The 18,229-nt window shown below is 52.8% G+C and overlaps 1 protein-coding gene across 2 annotated transcripts in view; it reads left to right on the forward strand.

Moving 5' to 3' along the window:
- The first annotated feature begins 1,338 nt into the window (after positions 1 to 1,338).
- The window catches only part of TSPAN11 (tetraspanin 11), a 52,378-nt gene continuing 35,487 nt past the window's right edge, over positions 1,339 to 18,229 (forward strand). For both annotated transcript variants that reach the window (XM_059683854.1, XM_059683855.1), the window contains exon 1: positions 1,339 to 1,513. In XM_059683854.1, the coding sequence (XP_059539837.1) occupies positions 1,507 to 1,513 (7 nt within the window). In that variant the 5' untranslated portion in view covers positions 1,339 to 1,506. The remainder of the gene's footprint in view (positions 1,514 to 18,229) is intronic.

Below are 18,229 nucleotides of genomic sequence, written 5' to 3' on the forward strand. Positions count from 1 at the left end.
GGGGTAATGGCCGTCAGGAGCCTCTGGTGCGGGAGCGAAGCGCTGTGTCTTTGGGTCCCTGCATGTCCAGATGTCCCCAAGGTGGGGCGATCGGCTCCTGCTCCCCGCCACCAAAATAATTCTCTCAGAAGTCCCCACAGACCCTGCTGTTTGGTATCCCTGCAGTGTGGGTTCCTATTGAGCACACCCTCTTCCCGGGAGCCCCCCGGGATGGTCTCAGATCCTTTCATTGGCTGCTTTGCCTGCTTAGACCACAGTTCTGTCCTCAACCCAGCCCTCTCTCCCTGGTCTACACTCTCCCCCATATCATCTTCTCTCAGCTTCACATCTCTCCGGTCCTCCTCCGACTCCCACCCCCACACCACCACCAGGGTCCTCCTCCTTGAGACCCCCTCTCCACGCCCCCCCCCCTACAGCCTTTTGCTGCTCCTTCCATATTCCCCCCCTCCCCACTGCAGGTCTTCCTCTCACAGGGACACTTGCAATCATCTCCTTTCAAGACCCCCAATTTACGTCCCCTCTGCTAACATTTAGAAGGCTGGTGCTCCCATGCCCTGCCTGTCAGCTCTCCCTGCCTCTCCTGGCTTCCCTGACCCAGCAGCTGGGTAAATGGGTAACCTTGCTCCCTGCAGTCAAGTTTCAAAAGGACATGGTTGGATAAGCACAGGCCTCTGTTGCTCTGGGAAGTAACACAGGCCTGCCCGCTGGTAGGTCAGAGCCCGTCACAGGCAGCGTTGCCCTGCCCTCCGCCAGGGCACAGGCAAGTGGGCTCTCTGCCTGGCCTCCCTTGTCCCCCAGTCTAGAAAGAAATCTCGGTTCTCCCTGCCCAGAGAATAGGAAGCTGATGGCCAGTGGGACTGTCGGAGGGACAGGGCAGTGATGGTAGTCTTCCCTGTGCTGGCTGTGGGGGGGAAGCGGGAGGTGGAAGGCCATTGCGGTCACACATGCTAGTCCCTAGAGTCGGGAGCCCTCGCTGGCCAGCTTCCCCCAGGACCCTGCTCATTTCCTGCTCCACCAGGGCCGACCAGGGGGCAGCAGAAGCCTGGGGCCGGGAGGGGGCTAAGGGCAGACGGGCATCTGGAAGCCGCCGGACCCCAGTCCACCCCAACACCTAATAACAAGAGTCCCCTAGGCAACTGCACAGCTGCCCCAACTCCAACTGAATTCGCTCTGTGTGCTGTGAATTGAAGAAAGGCCAAGTCCCAAACAAAGACGCTGCCGCACAGGGCTTCTGGGGAGCCCAGCCCGCGGCGCTGGGCGAGAGCGAGCCTGGGAACAGAGGGGGCGCGGAGGGGAGGGTGGGCGCCGGGAAGCGGGCGGGGCGGGGCGGGCAGAGGCGCGGGCGGCAGGAAGGGCCAAGGGCTCCAGCGAGCGCACCGCCTTCACCCAGACCCTCCGGGTGGGAGGTCAGGAGCGCGGCGGGCGGGCGGGCAGGGAGCGGCCCTCCGAGCCTCCGCTCCACCTCCAGGCTCCACTCCCCTGGCTGCGAACCGAGCCCTGTGCCCCATGGCCGGTAAGTGCAGTGCGCCGGGCTCCGGAGGGCCCGCGGGCTGGGGCGCACGGGGAGGAGGGCGTCCCCGGGAGGCCTGCAGGTCGCGGGGAGGAAGCGCCCCACTTTCTCTGTCTTGTCCCCCATCCCCCGCTCTCCTCCCAACCCCCAGGCTGGACCGCAGAGGGCCTTGGCGGGCAAGGGCTAGCTGACTTCTGATTAGGATGGGGCGGGAATGCTGGGGACATTCAGGATGGATGTGTGTAAGCACTGGTGTCTGTACGGGGTCCCAGCCTTTGTGCCCAGAACTGTGCTCCTGATTTCTTCACGCGGGTCTTGGGAGAGGCTCTGGGCCCGTCAGTGCCCTGTGCTGCCAGCTTGCCCAGTGCATGGCTGCTCCTCTTCAAATTGCCATTCTCTTTGTCCACCCTGAATTCCAGTCGCTGACTCTTAAGCATGAGGTGACAGGTCCAGCGTGATCCTAACTAAAATGTCACAGTCCTTGGCTCTGTCCCCCATGCAGAGCAGGGCTCACCATGTCAGCAGCTGTTGTGCCTCCTGTGTGTTCAGGACTGTCCTCAGCATCTGCCTGCCCGTGCAGGCTGTGCACGGTCCCATGGGCGCAGAGGTGTACTGGGGAACATGGTGCAGCAGACCCTGTCGCCTCTGTTTGCCTGTCTGGGTAGTTGATTTTAGTTTGGTATGGAAAGAAGGAAAGTGTGGAAGGTTCTAGAGCAGTGGTTCTCAACTTTCCTAATGCCGAGACCCTTTAATACAGTTCCTCATGTTGTGGTGACCCCCAATTTCATTGTTACGAATTGAACATAATTAAAGCATAGTGATTAATCACAAAAACAATATGTAATTACATATGTGTTTTCCGATGGTCTTAGGCGACCCCTGTGAAAGAGTCGTTTGACCCCCCAAAGGGGTCGTGACCCACAGGTTGAGAACCGCTGGTCTAGAGGGTGTTGTTTTCACGTGATATGTGCAGTGTTCACATGCATAAACAGGCTAGAGAATATGAAAGGGAGGAGGACTCAGCTGGGTTGGACAGGAGAGCATCTCTGCTGGGTCAGAGTGGCCAAGTGCAGAAGTAGGTGCCCCAGAGGCCTCCGGCAGGGCGGCACGTGATGAGGCAGGCGTGGCTGGAGAGGAGAGGCAGCTCTGGAAAAGCCCCTGTGCATACTCTGGGGCAGAGGGTAAAGAGAACAAAGGTGGTGGTAGGCCAGCAGATGGTCTGTGTTTACCTCGTGGGCAGCTGGGTTCTAGTGGAAATATCTGCAGGTGGAGTCTGGAGACCTGGGTCTGAGTCCGAAGTTGGTGGTTGTTACTTGGTCAGTGCAGAGTTCCCTGCACAGCTCACTCTGGGGTTCCGTGGCTTCGGCTTCGTGTGCAAAACTAGTAACCACTGCCCTTCCTACCTCATGAGGCGCCAGTTAGCCGATGCCTGGGCAGTGCTCTGACAGCAGGAAGGCTCTCAGGGCAAAGGGCGAATGCTGGGCCCACAGGTGCCACCTGGGAGGTGTGGGCAACACTTGGGGGCCTGGAGCCGTTTGGTTTGTGGGTCAAAGAGGGCGCCATTTGCATGCTGCTCCCTGTGATATTCAGCGTCACAGGGCTGTCTGCCTCGCAGCACTCTGACTGTGACACCCGTGCGGCCGGGGGTGCGGGGTTTGAGTGGATGCCCCCGCAGCGCAGGCCCACCCTGGAGTGGGTGGCCTTGGAGTCAGAGCCCTGGAGCAGCATGACTTCCAGGCACCCTTCCCCCGGTGAGCGGGAGGCTTTGGACCCTCCGTCTGGCTTGTACCATCTGCCAGCAATGGAAGCAGCAGGAGCATTTCCCAGTGTGCAGCCAGGGGGACAGGGGAGGAGGACCCTTTCCCAGCCAGGCCAGGGTCAGGGAGGACAGCTGCAGGGCGCTGTCTTCTGGGTTACAGACCCCCAGCTGTAACAGGCTGAGGAGGGCAGGGAGGGGGTCAAGAGTCATGACAGACAGCCCCAAACACCAGGAGGTGGTTGGTGGTTGGTCAGCCCTTGGATGTCACCAGTCACCTCCACTTCTTTGAGCGCGGCAGCTATTTGGTAAACATTGTGAAAGGAAAGAGCCCTGGCAGCAAGCCTGGAGACCCAGGGTCAAGTCCCAGCTCAGCCTCCTCCCTGCATGTGACCTGGGAAAGTCACTCGCCTCTTTGAGGCCGCTTCCCTGCTGGTCAGAATCAGGCCTCCTTCCAGGTCGTCCTTCTGTTCTCAGCTCGTGTCTCACATCCCCCGAGAGCCATTCCTGATCCCCAGTCTGAAGCAGCCACCTCCTGGCCCAGCCACAGTGCCTGATCTACTTGCTTCGCAGCACTTACCACCCCCTGAACTCCTGTCTGCCCATCACACCGCACTGTGCGCTTCTGCAGAGAGGCCCCCCCTCCCCTGTTACCTGATGGCTCACTGGCACCCAGCACACAGTAGGTACTCGAGAAAGGTTGGGTTAGCAAGTGAGGGAATAACGTAGTATGGGGGAATGGCTGCTAGGTTTTCAAACTGTGCTCCTAGGCGCTTCTGCGGAAGGAGCAAGCCCCATAGGCCCCGCCCTGGGAGCACCATCTGCTCAGGGTTAATCTGAATTGTGGGTTGGCTTCCAGGTAGGATTCCCTTTGACAAAAGCATCCTCCCACTATAAACTAGAAAACCGTTGTATCAGAAGACTCATCGGGGCCTTTTCAACGCCAAGTTGAGATAATAGTAATGCACAAAGGGCCCTCAAGGAGGACCAAAGGCAGCGATTCAGACTGAACGTGGTTATCCCACAGACCATTTCTGCTCAGCCACGGAATTCATCGTATGGGTGTGTTTTTTTAACTGGTGGAATTCCCTGGATTTTTGGTCAAGGTTAATACGAAAATTATTTTGCACACAGGACAGCAATGAGGGGTATGTGGGAAACTCTGGAGCCCATGTGAGACAAGCACTAGACCGAGAGGACACACGGAACATTCACAAAGTGGCTAAGCCCCACGCTGATGGACCGGAGCTGCCTCTGCAGGGTGATGTCTGTCACCACCCTCCCTTGAGTGTGTTCCCAGGCAAACTGCCTGGATGTGCCTCCTGCCCAGGAGGTGTCCACTTGGCATCGTTTTTCTTGAATAGTTGGCAGTGGAGAGGAGCCCTCCACTCTGAGCGATTTCTGAGGGCAGCAGCGCAATGGCTCGCCCTGACCCACATTTACAGCAGCCACGTCAGCTCCATGTGAGACATCTGTCATGTGTCTCTTCCTATAAATACATTTACAGACGGCGGTGCGGCTCCTGTGTCCAGCACTGTACCCAGGTTTGGGGCACTATATGCACTTACCGCCACCTTTACTAAACCCACGGGAGTTAGTATATCCCATGTGTACTATAATATAGAGGTATATGGCACAGCACATGATTTATTAGTTACATAATGCCTATATTAGCAGTATGCCCACGGGCAGAGAAGGAGGTCTGGCTGGGTTGTTTAGGTGGTTGGTGAGGAGGGGCCTTTGGAGAGAAGTGCAGAGAAGAGACGGGTATAGATCAGAATCTCGTTCACTCCTTTGGGCACTGACTCTACTGCTTGTACATGTCCCTGCTCTGGCTGATGCTTATACTTACCAGACAGCACACCACAGAGCAGACCTGGGCAGGGGTATTAATCTACACGGAGTCACCACTTGCCTGCTAAGAGCCTGACTCTTCAGGCCTCAAAAATACATAAGGACCCAGTCCCTGACCTCGAGCACCTATTGTGGGGAGATTAAACTCACTCCCAGGAAGAGATGGGAACACAGCTGGCGCTCAGAGGCGGCGAGGAAAACAAGTGCCAGCCCAGGGCACACAGCCCAGCCTGGAGCCCGGCTCTGCCCCTTCCTCCCGTGTGACCTCACTAAGCCCCAGTTCCTCATCCTGGAAACAGAGGAAATGATCCGTGACTCCTAGCCTGGTGTACAGAAGCCTGAGTTAGGCCTAGAAAGCGCAACTTAGGAGAGGGCATGGAGCACCGAAGCGTCTGATGATGACAGTGAACAATTTGAAGAAGGGCTCATGGTGGGAAAAGGCCTTGCCCGTGGTGACCGCTGTGCAATTGTGTCTAAACACAGGTCTTCCCTGTCGGTGGTCAGGGGTGCATGGTCTCCTGCTGGTTATGCCCCCAAGCCAGCCAGGCACCCCTTTTCTTTTTGGGGTGCCTTTCCAGTGCACAGCTTAGGGGAGGAATGCAGCTGTATGTGAACAACTTCTCCCCCTGTTTTCACTGCCCCGGGATATGCGTATGGCCCTTCTTCAAGGCTTAGGGAGCTTGACTCTAAAATGCCTGAACTCAAGAACTGAGGCGGTTACAGGGGTCCAGGAAATGGTGAGGGAAATGGCTCTGCTGGCTCCCGGTCTGTTTTGAAGTAGTTCCCTGCTCCTCTGATGGTAGAGGGAGTAATCAGCAGTGGCTCTCGGCTTGTCCTGAAGTAGGGGTCCTTTTTTATTTTTTAACACTGACCTCATGTTTTGAAACATTTTTGTCAGCCAAACTTTAATGTAAATGAAAATTTGTTTTTCCAGCTGAAAAATATTAATCAAAGAGCATGTCACTGATCATGAATTCACTGTTTGCTGTCCGCTTTCTGCTTTCTATCACTTACAGTTTTAAATGGGATTCTGTGCTCATGGGGCATCCTGAATGCAATAAATGAGGCAGCACAGAACAGGGGCAGCACACTGCGCCTCTCCCTCTCTCACGCCCGTGCCCACCGAGATGCCCTCAGCAGGGCATTAACCCACCAAGGCCCTTCTCGGCGTGGGCCCCGTGCAACCGCACTGGCTGCCGGCCCATGAAGCCAGCGGGGCCTCAGCCTTGGCCTCTGGTTTTAGTCACATTTTTGGATAGAAGCCCAGTTAGGGCAGAACAAGTCCTTTAAGCGGGTGGGCCATTCAAGTGCCCTCGGGTCCCAGTTAGCCACTCAGAAGGCAGCTACCTCTTTCTGATCACACTGAGCAGATACTAAGGGCTTTTAACTCCTCCATTTCAAGCAAATATTAAGAAACAAGTACAGCAAGTCCTCAGTAGGTTCTGAGACTGTAAGCCAAACGACTCAGAGTGACATTAATCTTACCACCGGCTAATGGTTATAAACGGGAGAGAAGTTCCTATGGCATCTCGTCCACGTCATAACGAACATTGAGTGAAACGTTGTTTGAGGACCTGCTGTTCCCGTACGTGGGCTCGGAAAGGGGTGGAAGGAAGCCCCTCGTCGTTTTATAACACGTGAAGGAAAACTGTTAGAAGCAACCATTACTTTAATTCTTCTAAAGTAATCTACATTCTACCTTAGTTTCAGTTATCGTTTAAATAATGCTAATTGTGGATAGCTATTTTCATCATTAAATTTAATAATTCATGACTGGCTAGTCTCCAGGGGTTCAACAACTGTTTTTCTGTGACTTGCGAGCTAATATAACACATTTAAACGGTTGAAACAAATAAAGAAAGAAGAATATGCAGCAAAGACTACATGGCCTGCAAGCCTGAAATATTTGCTAATCAGTCTTTTATAGAAAGTGGGCTGAGCCCTAATCCACCCAGGGTCAGCCTGTGGTTGTCACTGATGACAGCTCAGCAATCCCACAGCCCTGAACAGGGCACAGTGGTCAGAGGGAAGCTCAGCCTCGAGCCAGGGTCTCTCTCTGGCGCCACCCACTACAGCCCAATTGAATTCGCCTAGGGTGCAGCCTGGGCCCCCACCCCCAGGGGACCCAGTGCAGCTAAGGTTGAGAAGCACTGCCCTAAAGCAGTAGTTCTGAGTGAGGTCCTGCAGGTTCAACCATCCCAGCTGGTTAGATCTCAGGCCCATCCCCACCTGCTAACTCAGAAACTCCGATGGGGCTGGGCATGGGGGGCAGCTCCTGGTTTATTTGGTTTGGTTTGGTTTGGTTTATTTAAGAGAGGAAGAGAGAGAGGGATAGAAACATCAATGATGAGAGAGAATCATTGATCCATTGCCTCCTGCATACCTCCTACTGGAAATTGAGCCCAAACCCTGGCATGCGCCCTGATCAGGAATCACTTAGCCTGATTCCTGGTTTACCCAGTTCATAGGTAGACGCTCAACAACTGAGCCACACCAGCTGGGCAGCATCTGTATTTTAACAGACATTCCAGGATTCTGCTGCACTTCAAGTGTGAGAACAGTACTCTGAGGCTTGGCCTTTCAAACCTAAACTTGCTCATCGCAGGTGCAAAGGGGAAAGTTGGCAAGGGGACCAGAAGGCCTGGCACCTTCATTGTTATTTTACACTCAGCTGAGGCCCTGGGAGGTGAAATGAGCTGTAGGACTCAGGACTAGACATGAACTCTTCTCTAATAAGAGTTACCATTAATAAAAATTTAGCTTTGGACTCTTCTTTTCATTACTACATATATGTTTATCTTTAGTGAGTTAACTTATAGAAGGTAACTATTGCTAAACACAGGGTTTAAGTACAACTTCTGAACTAGCCTGACATAACGTAAGTAAACATCATACGTGCCTGGGAAGTAGGAAAGCTGTGCTGCTGACCTTCACCTCATAACTGAGGGGTGAATTCTGTTCTCCAACCATCGTCCCCCTCACCCCAGGAAGAACAGATTCCCACAGGGTACTTCAACCCAATTGCCTGCCCTCTAATAACATAGCATGTGCAGCATTTGTAAGAATGTAAGAGGATTTAAGACCTACTGATGGCCTACTATGTGCTGGACATTTTGTGAGGTTTTAACATACATTATCTTCTATAATAATCACAACCCTATGAAATCAGTGCTGTTATCCCCATTTTACAGTTGTGGATGTTGAGGCACAGAGAGGTTAAAGACCTTTCCCAGATCCCACAGCTAACAAACGGCAGAGCTGAGATTCAAACCCAAGGAGGTCTGGCTTCAAAACGTGGGGGTGGAGGTGGGGGTGGGGAAGCTTCCTCACGATCAGTTCAATAAATCTAACTGGCTGACCTTGTGAACAGGTAACGCAGTGATCCCCAGCTCTCCCAAGGCTTGCCCAGTGTCCTGTGTGTCCTTAGCAGGGTGTGAGCCACACCATCCAAAGGCTGGGTTGCTGTGCACCATCTTAGAACAAATTCAAGGACCAGAGGCACCAGAGGCCTGGGGCAACCAGAGGTAAAGATTCCATCTGAGTTGCCAAGAACAGTTGCTACCCTCAGAGCTGCCTGGGCCTTTAAATTCATCCCTTCTCATTTTGGAAATTAGCAGCCAAAGTGGTATTAATATTACACATTATCATCACCATCAGCAATAACAAGGCATCCTTTTAGAGCTCTTTACATCTCCAAAGCTCCATAAACTCATTAGCTCCCGATGTCCTCGTGTTGTTGGCCTTGGTTACAAACAGAGGCAGTGGGAGCTCTGAGATCATGACTTCCAGCAGCGTTGTGAGTCTGCAGTCCCCACAAGCCCAGAAGGTGAGAGCTGGGGCCAGAGATAAGGGTTGGAGTCACAGCTCTTCTCAGCCTTGCTCCGTGAGAACAGAGAAACGACATTCACCCCTCTGGGTCTCTCCAGCCAACATATGGGAGTGGACTGATTCCAAATGTTCCATCTGTTTCTTTAAATCCTGGAACATATAGACGGCTTCTCAAAGAAACAATGGGTAGTGATGTTCATGCTGATGATGTAATTAGTACATGGTTAGGGAGCCACTGGGGGCAGCATCTCAATGTCCTGATGCCAAGACTCTTTCTATAATGTCCTCCCCCTATAACTCATGGAACTAAAGTTGTTCCTTGTTTAAGAATAATTAAGGTAATAGTGCAGGGTTATTGGTTAGTTGCCATGTGAGCACGTTATTTCTTTGCCCAGAAGGTCAAGTATCTTTAAAAATACAGTTATCTGTGTGTTTGGCTCTGCAGCAGGGAGAAGATGCTAATACTTTCCAAGGGGGTTTCTAAGTCCCCAGCAAATGTGTTTTCACAAACCTGAGAAGAAGAAACACGGTTTATTTATCTGAGCAGCTTCCAAACTCTGTTCAATGAATTGCATCCCCTCCTGGACTTAAGACCTAACAGATTTACATCCAAGTCCCAAAGTGAAAATTGGAATTTAAATTCGGATGCCTGAGTGTCCTCTCCCTCATGTTCACACACGCGCACAGGACTGTCGCCCGTGTGCTGAGGTAGGAAGCAAGCCGAGCCAGGGGTCTGCACGCCCGGACACCTGGCCTCCGGTCCCGCTCTGCCTCTGAGCCTGAGCCCACGACATGGCCCTTCTCTTGGGAGGTGATGGTCTGGGCCTTGTCTGTACCAGCCAAAAAGGAGCCTGAACCTTTTCATGGGGAGTTTCAACCCCTGTGGGCATCTGCAAAAACCTATGGAGCCCCAGCACAGAAATGGTAACATTTTTCATACATTTTCAGGGGTCCCAAGCTGTACGCCTTTCAAAGGGAATGGTCTTTTAGGCTCACTGCTGAGGTGTCCTGCTCCAGGGACAAGACAGGCACTATTTGGAAAGCAAATGAGAAATTGTACACATGTTTTCATTTCCTGCTGCCTGGAGGAGTGGCCGTGCCTGTCTGGTTCCCAGCAAGCAGGTTGTGAATGTGCTTAAGCACAAAGTAATGTACACCTTAATGAAGGCTCCTGCGGGGACGGGTTCCCACCCGAAGCACCGCCGCCTGGCTGGTGCCTGCCCTCATCCCCCATGGAGCCTGCTGCTGCTGGTGTGCTGGGCATGCAGGCTGCGTGGTCAACCAGCACTTACTGGCCTTCACGGTCACTTTCCGGGAGTCCTTGCCCTCTTATGTTAGATGTCTCACCCAAAGTCACACAGCTGGTAAGGGTGACAATCTTTCCCTCATATATGTTCACTCCCAGGTCGCTCTGACTCCTCCTCGTCCCCTCCCCCGTCCTCCTTGCAGGGATGGTGGCAAGAGAAAAGCACCCCCCAGCCTGCGCTCAGGATTGTGCATCAGCCACCCTAAGCTCATGGCTGTCCTCTACGCTCCAGCAGCTCCATTGCCCAGGCAGCTCCCAGAAATGGCTGCGTCAAGCAGACAGTTGCTATAGCTGTGGACCTGGGAAGGGGCTGCTCTGAGGAGTTTGTACTCAGCGTGGGGGCAGTGTGGTTGGGCTCCTGTATCTGAGGACCTAGGCCTCCTGGGTCAAGTTCATGGTGAGTCCTTGTTGAGCTTGAGAGCTGAGATCATTGTTGATCTGGGGCCTGGAGTGCCTCCCACATCCTCTGGACTGTTTTGAGGAGCCTTCCCTTCTCACATGTACACACCAGAGACCACACACCCTGGCCCCTCAGAACAGATGACCCTTGGGCCCCAGCCCCGGCCTGAGTCCTGAATCCAAGCTTGGGGGGGTGGAGGTGGGGGAGGCCTGGGCCCAGAGCATCTCCTGCATCTGCCTGGCTCACTGGGGGGACTGTGGTGTGTGGAGCCTTTCCCTCCACTCTCAGGGTCATGGGCATCCAGCCTCTTGACCTTCTGTAATTTCTGCAAAGCACTAGCAGGCAGTTGTTGGCTGACTACCCAGGGCGGGAGGAGCGGGGACAGGGTGGGGGCGGGGACAGAGTGACAGGGAAGACCTGCTTCCACCCTAACTGCACCAGAGAGGGCCGGAGCAGAACCGCCTGGAAGGGTGCCCCCGACTGCCCTCCTCCTCAGGGCCTGTGTGCAGTGAGCAGCCTTTTTGCCTTGGTGTGGTCATGTGCACTCAGACCCTGAGGTCCTGTGCAGCTTCCAAAGACACAGCCCAGGTTTCCCTGGCTGAGCACAGGGTCTGGAAAGCTGTTGTCCACAGTGTGAGTCGAACATGCTAGGAGCTGCCTTGGGAGGAAGATGGGAGCCAGGACCAGACCACATGCCCTCGTGTTCCCTGGCCCTGGCCAAGGGCACAGAGCAGGCTCAGCTGTGCCAGAGATGGTTCTCATCGTGAACTGGGAGCTGGGCACTGACCAGTGAAGCCTGATGCAATGACAGAACCTGGAGGGCAGCCCAGCCTCCTGCACTGGCCTGGCAGCAGCCAAACTGGACATGTTCCTAGGAGGCAGACGGGCACCAGGAGCCCAGGCAGGACGGTCTGCCAGACAGTCTGAAGCCAGAGGAGGCTCTTCTGGAGCAGCATGGGGAGTGGCTGTGGGTGGACTTGCATTCCAGACAGGCTGCATGTCCTTGAATAAGTTTCCTTATCCGTGACGGGATCCTAAGAGCACCCACCTCTTAGTTATTGTCAGAACCGCTATAATAATTCTATCATCATTTTAATTATTCTCATTATTATTCTCATCATTGGTGCAAATAACCAGTGAGCTAAAGCCTGGAGAGGACAGAAATAGCAAACCACGTGTCAGCGTGCAGGGGCTACTGCCATTCCCGGGCAATGGGAGGGGCGCGGCTCTGCCGTTGCCCAGTTCAGATGCCATGTTAAAAAATGAGTCGGTCCTTGGCTGGGTAGCTCAGATGGTTAGAGCATCGTCCTGATATGCCAAGGTTGCGGGTTCAATGCTGAGTCAGGGCACATACAAGAAATAACCAATGAATGCATAAATAAGTGGAAGAACAAATCTCTCCCCCACCTTAATTCCCCTCTCCCATCCCTCTCTCAAGTCAATAAACATATCCTCATGTGAGCATCAAAACCTATATATGAAAGAATATACTGGTAGAATATCGCTTTCTCATTGTGTCGATAAATAAACGGAGGCTCAGAGAGGGGCAGTGACTCGCCCAAGGTGCTGGCCAGTCGAGAGGGAAATCCTGAATCAGACCCCTGGCCCCGGGCCTCTGCCTGTCCCACCGCCTGCCTGCCGATGCACCCGCCTGTCGGTGGGCTTCCCCCGCATCTCTTCGGCAATTCCTCCCTTGGGAACCATGGAAGAGAAGACGGCCCTCGGTGCTTTTCCCTCAGCTGGGTCCCAGGAGCACACAAGTGCCCCCCTCCCACTGGGGTGATGACCTAGCAGCTCCCGCCTGGACAGGGCCTTGTGCACGTGTCTCCACGTGGGTGATGAAAAGAGCAGCTCTTCCTCGGAGGAATCATAGATCCATTCATTCAAGAAGATGGGGGAAATTATCACACAGAGCCATCTCTGAGTGTGGGACAAATTATAGACTGTATTCTTCTCTATAATTATGCTGGTTTTAGCGGGAGCAGTTAAGTATATTAGGCAATGCATTCTTTTTTAAAGATGTTTTTGAGACCCAGTTTGTCAAAATGAAAACCCCATGCTCTTAGCTACTTGCTAGGTGGCCATGTGCCCAACTACAGCCTCATTATAATGGAGAAAGGGAAGAACAACTTTTGGTAAACCACTAGCAGTCTTGGCTATACCTTATGAGTCAAACTTAAGTTTTAACGCACATCCCATCCTCCAGAAAAATGGGGAGGATATCTACCTACAGATCACAGTTAAGGCTTATTATTTAAAATAATCTATGGGCTTTTCTTTTTATCAAGTGTACCAGCCCGCAAATGTCTGCCCACCCTACTGGGTTTGGGCAGCCCAACCTGTGAACACCCTCCTTACCTGCTCATCACTGCATATTGTGCTGCCCAGTCCCTACTTGGCAACTTCCCAAAAAAGCCAGAGTTTCACCCAGCCTACCCCAACAGAAGAAAGGCACCCAGCCCAGTAGGGAGGATAGGTGGTAAGGGTTCTGGTTTACTGGAAATGAGAGAGAGAGAAGGAAAACAAACAGCTTGTTAAGTTAGCAGCTGTGCACACCTCTATAGACCATGCCCTGCACAATTCTGGGCACAGCTATGCACAATTCCAAGGGCAGCCAATCACATCAGAGTGTACAGCACCCCCTGGAGTTGAGTGATGTGACAACACCATCCTTGTCTCATCCCTACGTGCCACCCCTCTGCTGAACCGGAACACCTGGGCTCTGGGACCTTCCTGCAGCTGCTGCTCCTCGCCTTGCAGATCCTGAGCTCAGTCTGAATGGGCCACCACTGAAGCCTCCATTCTTGCTATGAGAGGTTTCTCAGGAGGCAGTCAGTGCTCTTAAGAACCTCCCATGGGCAGCAAAATCAACTCTAGATGGAAATGACTTCTCTCCTCAAATCCTGCTAAAAGACCGGCCGGCGAGGCGTTGACTGGGACACTGCGACACCAGAGCTTCTTCCCGGGTCTGCCAGAGGGGCTCAGACTCCTCAAGTATAAAACAGAGGTGAAAGCACCTGCCTCACTGAGTCACTGAGACACTAACTGAGAGACCTGGCCCGATGAGGGCCCACCTCTATTCGCTGGCTGAAGCTGCAGGGTGACGGGGTGTCCAGCTGCCAGCCAGAGTCTGAGAGAGGCCTGGGGCCAGAGATGGATTCTCAGGACCCTGAAACACCTTGTCTTCGTGACAAGGAAAGCAAATGTTTCTGGAACAGAGGCAGAATGACCTGCCTCCCTTGGATCCGGCATTTGTTTATTCAATTAGCTATTTTCAGATCCAGCGCGCACACGCACTCCATCTCTCACAGCTCTGCAGCCCGTCATGCTGAGCATCTGCAGGAGGAGGGGGAGGAGGCCACTGTGTTTCTCAGCACTGAGATCCGCTGGGGTGACTCCTGGCTTTCCCGGCCTCTGCTGGGAGCCATCTTTAAGGGCCGGAGCCAAGGTGGACAAAGAGGGTACGGGGCTTGGAGACGGGGCAGATGCATGTTCATTGTCAGTGCCTGTCGAAGCTGCCCCCCGGGTGGTTTCTTCAGAGGTCTGACTCTAGGAAGCACCTGACTGTCCTGTTCCCATTTGTGCCTCATTGTTTGTGTCCGCAAGGATTTCCTACTTTGGTGTACCAGGGACATAGGTCCATGTCTCTCCCCTGAGGCTGGAATTGAAAGACAAAGAAAATGAGTGGACGAGGAAGAGAAAGCTCTGGGAGAAAACGAAGAGAGGAGCATCCTGGGTTGCCTGTGCAAGACTTCCTGGAGGGCCTGCTGGTGGCACTGCTGGTGCCCCTGCCAAACCGTCCACACAGAACCCTGCTCCCCCTTCCCTAAATTCAGCTGCAGAAGTGATAAGCTTGGCTTGTCTCCTTTTGTTCACCTTTAACTTGGGTGTCCTAGGGACAACTCTTAAAGAGGCAGGTGCTTTCACATGGCACGTTAGTGCACGTGTTCATCAGTTCATTCATTCACTCAACATCTGACACCCAGGCACCCGAAGCTGTGGTGGATTTCCACTTTACAGAACTGAGCTCATATTTGAGCAAGTAATATAGTTCAGGCAAATGCTTTAGGCTTAATTAATGGGGGTGTTGGTGACCCGCTGTGTAAGAGCAGGAAGTGGGTTGCAGAAACCTACAGTGTATAGAGGGAGGTGGGGCAGAAAGATTCAGAGGCGGGAGGAATACTGAATATCGTGATAAGCAATATAACATAGTGGTGAAGAGCCAGGATGGGACACCCAAACCAGGATATTTTTTAAGTGTAAAGGGTCACCACAATAATCATGCCAAGACAGTAGGTTTACATTGGGACTGTCCTGGAGAAACTGGCATTGTGGCCAAACTGCAACACATGGTCCCCTGCGGAGAGTACACTTTGAAAACAGTATTCCTCCACCCTTGTGTGACACTGAAGCTGTAACATTGCATTGCACACGGTTCTTACAAATTCTCCATCCCATTTGATCCTCACAACCACCCTACAAGGGATACAAAGCTGGACCAACATCCGCTCCTTTGCACAGAGGAGGAAGCTGGAGCCTGAGAGGTCACGTGACTTGCCCAGGGTCACACTGTTGTAGGTGACAGCTGGTATTCACAACCAGATCTTCTAACCTGCTGCCTAGTGATGTTTTGTTTGTTCACTGATTCTTGTCAGAACACTGGGGAATCCTCATTTCATGGGTCAGACTGCAATTTAAAAACAAGGACCCAGGAAAAACAGCAAAGGGTGATACCCATCTACAGGCAGAACCTCCCAAGACTCTGTACATGTATAAATGCAGAGAACAAGGAGAAGCCAAACCACCTGTCTAGGGTTATGAGGGAGCCCTGACTGATCCAGATAATGCATGTGGGCACTCACAAATGAAGTGAAAAATAGAGTCATGTACTTAGGACAACATATCTCAGAGCACAAAGACTGGAAGACTTAGTTCTAGAATTTTAATTCAAGTTCTGCCTAAAGTCTCATCCACATGATGCAGTAGTTGGCAATCAAACCCTAAGTTTGGTCTAAAAGAGTTAAGTATTAAATTAATGGATATAGCTCAGTTTCTAGTTATACTTAATAAATCATTATTATTATTAATACATTAGCCAATCAAAATCTTGTTGGTGGTTATAGTGACAGGAGACCAGGTCCCTGCCTTGCCATTAATGGGCAGTGAGACTCCCCCGTGGGCCCTGCCCCTGGACTCGGCTCCCTCAGTTCTCCAAGGGGCCGAGCTAGAGATCCTTTGGCTCCTTCCAACTATCCCATTCGGAGGGTCTGAGGAAGCGCCACTTTTGTGACTGTTTCAGATGGACCATCCCCCACCAGGAATGGGCCAGAAGAGTGGAAATTAAATAAGAAGGAGATCAGGACAAAGAAGGACGAGGCTGTCTGCGTGGGGAAGGAACCACACCTTGCAGGACTGCAACCAGGTCCCATTAAAAGCGAAAATTAAGTTACACATTAAACCACCTAGGCTTGTTTCCTTTCCAGCTGTTTTTGACCATCACTCAGCAGGGCCTCTTGCTGAATGATGGTTTCCAGAGGTGGAAACTGGCACTTCTTTACCTGAAGCGGTGGGGCTGGGGTGGGGCGTGGTTTTGCTTTTGTTTTAGAATCACTAAGCTCCCCGGGAGCCTCCCCTGGTAAGGGGTGGTCTCCGCTGAGGGAATGGAGAGTCAGGGCACCCTCAACCTGAACTAACATGGCCAACAAGATTGCCCTGGACCCCCACCCTGATTTTTCGGTCTTTCTGCAGCCCAGGCCACTGGGCCCAGCCATACCTCCAGACCTTTTCTCACACTGTTCCCTCTGCCTGAGCATCCCTCCCTCCTTTTCTGCCTGCCCTCAAGGATCAGATTAAATGCCCCTCTCTGCCCCTCCACCCTCTCCCAACCCGGCAGAATTAATGCCACTTCCTCTGTGTTACCACATGGCTATGAGCTCCTTAAGGATGAACTCCAACCTTCTAAGCACAGCTCCTGGCACAAGCTGGGGCCTCAGTGCATGCTTGTTGAACGAGTAAAGGATGAGACTGGCCCACATGCCAACAGTGCTTTGTATTCATGTGCAATGTATGCAGTCAGTTCCCAAGCACTCCCCGCCTGCCCCACCCACCCCCCAACTCGGGCCACCCATCACCATGAAAGGACTCAGCCTGCTCTGCTCACCAACACATCTGGCCAGCTGGGCTCTTTCTGCATGTCCCTCATCCTCTCTGCACTGTGAAGCTCATTCAGTTCACTTGAGGTTGGGGCCGTAGAGGAGATGATAATGCCCAAGGCCCACAGCCCATGACGCTACACGTCCGGCCCTGATGAAAGTCCCGCAAATCCATCACTTCACCATGAAGGCATCTGCAGTTGCTTTTCTGAGATGGCCTGTGGTGTGGGTCCCGACTGCCGTTCCCAGCCCCCAGCCTGCTGGCTGTCCTGAATCCCAGCTTTGTTCAGCAGTCAGAGCCTTGGCCTGAGGGGCCGGCGCCCTGAGGCTGCATTACCAGGCTGTGTGGGAAATCTTTGGCATTTCATCGGGAACTGTCCTAAATGTGATGCTCCACCCTTACCCCACTCAGTTATGTCTGCTCAGAGGCCGAGGATAATTAATTACATGCAGGGTCCTGGACGAGCAGAAGCAGAAGGGGCTTTGAAGAACACTGGTTCAGAGTGTGGTCCCCAGACCCCCGCATCAGCCGCCTTTGGGAGTAGGCTGACCAACCACCCAGTGTGCCCAAGATTGTGCAGGCTTAACGTTGAAGGTCTCTTACTCAGAGAAATCCCTCCATCCTGGGCAAATCAGACGGGCAGTTCAGACCCTGCCTAGGAATGAATTCCCAGGCTCCCACCCCAAGCCTAGAATCTGAAACCCTGAGGCTGGGGCTGAGTGATCTGTGTTTTAACAAGCCCTCCAGATAATTTTTTCACACCTAAAAATGTTATTTATATTTAAAGAAAATACTCATTTGTTTTTAAAAGCATTAAAGAGAGAAAGAGTAACAGAAGAGGTGTGGAGTAGCAGACATGCCCCTTAGCAGTGTCCACGGGAAGGTGCGATTTTTGGTTCTCTGGAATCCAATGGTGTGTTTATCAATGAAAAAAAGATAGTTAAAGGTCCCCCAAAGCCCACGGTTGTACTATTACCCACACCCACCAAGAAATAGGGCACCAGCCAAAGAGCTGAGATGATAAGAAAAGCCAAGAGTGCGGCCACTGGGAGATTAAGTACCTTGGCCCAGGTCACACCTCGGAGAAATGACAAGGCCAGCTTTCAGACCCAAGCACCGGGCTCCACGCTGGCACTGACACTGGCACTTCTGTGGGGCCTCTGCCACCCAGCACAGGGCCCGCATACCGTGGGGTGCAGGGAGGAAAGAGCGCTGAACAACAGGGATAGGAAACTGCTACCAATCGTTAGCCTGTGACTTCAGGGAGGTCATTTAAAAATGTATGTCTTAACTCAGACGTGTTTACTTCTCGTTCCTTCGGCAGAGGCTGAAGTAAAGTGAGCCCGGCGGTTTCCCCTCGCCCTGACACTCTGTGGTTCTATCTTCTCTACCACTAATGGCTGGGGTTTTACCATTAGAAAT

Source organism: Myotis daubentonii, chromosome 2 (genome assembly GCF_963259705.1).
Source record: "Myotis daubentonii chromosome 2, mMyoDau2.1, whole genome shotgun sequence".
Lineage (NCBI taxonomy): Eukaryota > Metazoa > Chordata > Mammalia > Chiroptera > Vespertilionidae > Myotis > Myotis daubentonii.